Raw genomic sequence first — 3,414 nt, 5'->3', positions numbered from 1 at the left:
GATGACACAACAAAAGAGCAAAATGGGACCCTCTTATTTTGAGGATATATCGATCCCCTCATGCACCAAAAAGGTTAACGGATCAAAAGGTGCTTTGTTCTGTATGAAATTGAATTAATCCAAATAGAGCACTAATTGAAAACTAGAATAAAGCTGGAGAACTATAGAGAGACAAATTTGCACTAATAATGCATCCCTTTAGCATTGCTATATAAATATGTGAAGTGAGCACTCTTCATTTCATTGTCAGTCAAGTACCTGCACTTCTTTGTGAGTGAGAGATTAACAAAGAGAGGAATTACTATATTTAGAAAATAGAAAGCGATGGCTATATCTGGTCATTGGGCATTTGCTTTTGGGGTCCTTGGTAACTCTCTTTTTCTTGTTAGTTTGTATTTTGGAAGTCAATGGTAAATAAAAATTAGTACTAAGTTATACATGTACACCATTAGAATAAGTAATTTGTATATCTATCATATCACATTTACTTGTTATATATAGTAAGGAAAAATATTTTTGTAGATTATAAATTTCATATTTTAAATATTAATTAGTAACACAGTTACGGTAGGTGTTTCCTTTTTCTCACTTATTGTTTATTCCTTCTATTGGAGTATTAGTTACTCCATCTGTCCTAATATATGCGACAGTTTTTTTTTTTTTTAGTTCATCCCAAAAAGCACATTAATATATTTGTTAACAATTTAACTTTTAATTTCTCATTACTCTTAATGAGATGATTTATAGCCACACAAATAACTATGACTTATGTTAGACTACAAGTTTTAAAAGTTTTCCGTTCATTCTTAAACTTCGTGCCCAGTCAAACACCCTCATATAAATTGGACTGAGGGAGTACGAAATAAGTATTATCGGTCAACAGGGGGCCAACGAAAACTATAATATGACTTAGACTTGTAGACAAATCCATATAATTAATCTCTTAAAGGAAATGTCAATCATTTTATCATACCAGTATATCCTCAATCATTAACATGCATTATTTAATCATTGTCAATGGATCTTTGTGGGTATTTTATATATTCCAATTATTCATTATTTTAATTACCAAGAATTGTTTTTATTGACCCCTTGAGTTTTCAATCTTGCAGGAAATATTGTCTCGTTTATTGTTTTCCTCTCTCCACTGTAAGCCACCCGCTTTCCTTATTCATTTAACTCAGTTTATTCAATGTGTTTTATAGTTAGTAATTACTTACCAGTTACAACCCTTGAAGTTGCATACTTATGGACTTGCAGGCCTACATTTTATAAAATTTACAAGAAGAAATCAACAGAAGGCTATCAATCAATTCCATATGTGATTGCGCTTTTTAGTTCCATGCTTTGGATATACTATGCATTTTTGAAGACCAACACGACACTTCTCATCACCATAAACTCCTTTGGTGTCTTTATTGAGACCATCTACGTTGGTTTCTACCTTTTCTATGCACCAAAGAAAGCCAGGGTAAATGTCATTCTTTTATCTTTTTTCCATATTATTTCCCTCTTAATATAAAGGAAGAGAAGTATAATTTGGAACATTCTTATAAATGCAGGTCCACACTGTGAAGATGCTCCTTTTAACAGTGGTTGGTGGATTTGGTGCAATTATCCTCGTTACCCAATTTCTATTCAAAGGAGCGGCCCGTGGCCAAGTGGTTGGGTGGATTTGTCTTGTGTTCTCCTTGTGCGTGTTTGTAGCACCATTATGCATTGTGGTAAGCTTTGAAAATCACTTCTCAAAAAATTTCCAGAATTTAGCTTATATATACTGTGACATCGTAATATTTACACTATCAGTATATAAAAGTTGGAGTACACATGAAGAGTGAGCTCATTTTTGCTTTGACCATTTTATGCAGAGACAAGTAATCAAGACGAAGAGTGTGGAATACATGCCAATTCTCCTATCCGTTTTTCTAACATTGAGCGCTGTGATGTGGTTCTTTTATGGACTTCTATTAAAAGACGTTAACATTGCTGTAAGTTCTATGTTACATTATTCTAGCTCATTCTACCACTATTTTACTTACATCTTATTAATGGTTTTACGTTATTTTCTTCTAATATAATAGGCTCCAAACATATTGGGATTTATCTTTGGTATTCTCCAAATGGTGCTCTATGCAATGTACCGCAAAAAAGAGAACCTCATCGTTAGGGAGCAGAACCTTGCTGAGGTACAAAATCCTGTCATAATCTTGGACGATAACAAGAAGATTCCAGAACTAACAGAAGAACAGATAATAGACATAGTGAAGCTTGGTAGATTGGTTTGTTCGGGCAAAGTTCAAATGGCTTCAGCTCTGCATCAAAATGCAGCTAAAGAAGAGAAGCTATCCAGTTTGCAAACAATGGAGGCCTAAGACTTTGTGAACCTTTAAGTTGCACCATGTGTTTTATTAATTTTAATTAGGCCACACAAAATGAAAGGCTATTCTGATTTCTGATTCACCTCTAGTGCTTCCCATCATAAGATGGAATTTGATGGGAATTAAGTCTCTGTTGTGTTGTAATTAAGTTTCAATTGTGTTTCATTTCTCCATTAAATCAAGCTCCCTTAATCATGGGACAATTTGTTCAACTCTCATGCTTTCTTTAAATTCTTTTCCTGCTTATTATATTACTACATTAAAATGGTTTATCATTTGAAAACTAGCCGTAAGCCTCAATTGTAGAAAAAGAACCGTAAATTTTGTACACCAATATGGGCCGGATAAAAATTCGATACTCATCTCTAGGGGTGTTCATGGTTCGGTTTGAGTCGATTATCTTCTAAAAGATAACCAAAACAACTTAGTCGGTTTTTCAAATGTTAGAATCAATTCAAATCAATTAAGCTGATTTTTCATTGATTCGGTTTTGTTGAGTTTTTCGATTTTTTATCGGTTTTTATTTAAATATATGACAATATACGTCCAAACACATATTAAATTGACTATTTTCTAGCATAACACTACTAATTAATTATTCCTATTTGAGAAAAGAGCGAAATATAAACTTAATCAAGTTATATATGTACTTTCTCCAAAACTTTGTATGCATCATCTAAGAATTTAGCCTTTTTTAAGGAACATAAAAAAAAAGTTCTTACAATGAATTTATTTTTGTGCAGTAAATTAAAAATCTAGTTGTGATATATCAAGATATCCTGATGAATAATTAAAGGAATAAAAAACAAGTTATTTTGAACAAGAAATATATTCTTAGAATAATCAAAATAAAAAATAACAAATCAAACTAGAGAGTAAATACAAAAATTTGATTACTGTAAAGGCAAACACATAGATTATGAATAAGAGTGCAAAAGATTAATATCGTAAAATTTCAAACTTTTTCTATAAAAGTATACATCTATAATTTTTAGATAGATATTTATATTGTCGGTTTGATTCGGTTATTTCGATT

The 3,414-nt window shown here is 31.7% G+C and overlaps 1 protein-coding gene across 1 annotated transcript; it reads left to right on the top strand.

The window, feature by feature from the left end:
• Positions 1-216: 216 nt before the first annotated feature.
• LOC132634122 (bidirectional sugar transporter SWEET10-like) lies at positions 217-2,590 on the top strand. Its single transcript, XM_060350424.1, has 6 exons — positions 217-367; positions 1,113-1,149; positions 1,261-1,471; positions 1,563-1,724; positions 1,869-1,988; positions 2,082-2,590. The coding sequence occupies exons 1-6, from the start codon at positions 325-327 to the stop codon at positions 2,370-2,372; spliced, it is 864 nt and encodes a 287-aa protein (XP_060206407.1). The 5' UTR covers positions 217-324; the 3' UTR covers positions 2,373-2,590.
• Positions 2,591-3,414: the final 824 nt, after the last annotated feature.

This window comes from Lycium barbarum, chromosome 3 (genome assembly GCF_019175385.1).
Source record: "Lycium barbarum isolate Lr01 chromosome 3, ASM1917538v2, whole genome shotgun sequence".
NCBI lineage: Eukaryota > Viridiplantae > Streptophyta > Magnoliopsida > Solanales > Solanaceae > Lycium > Lycium barbarum.
Note: the sequence above shows the minus strand (reverse complement) of the source record. Positions and strands in the feature narration are given on the sequence as shown.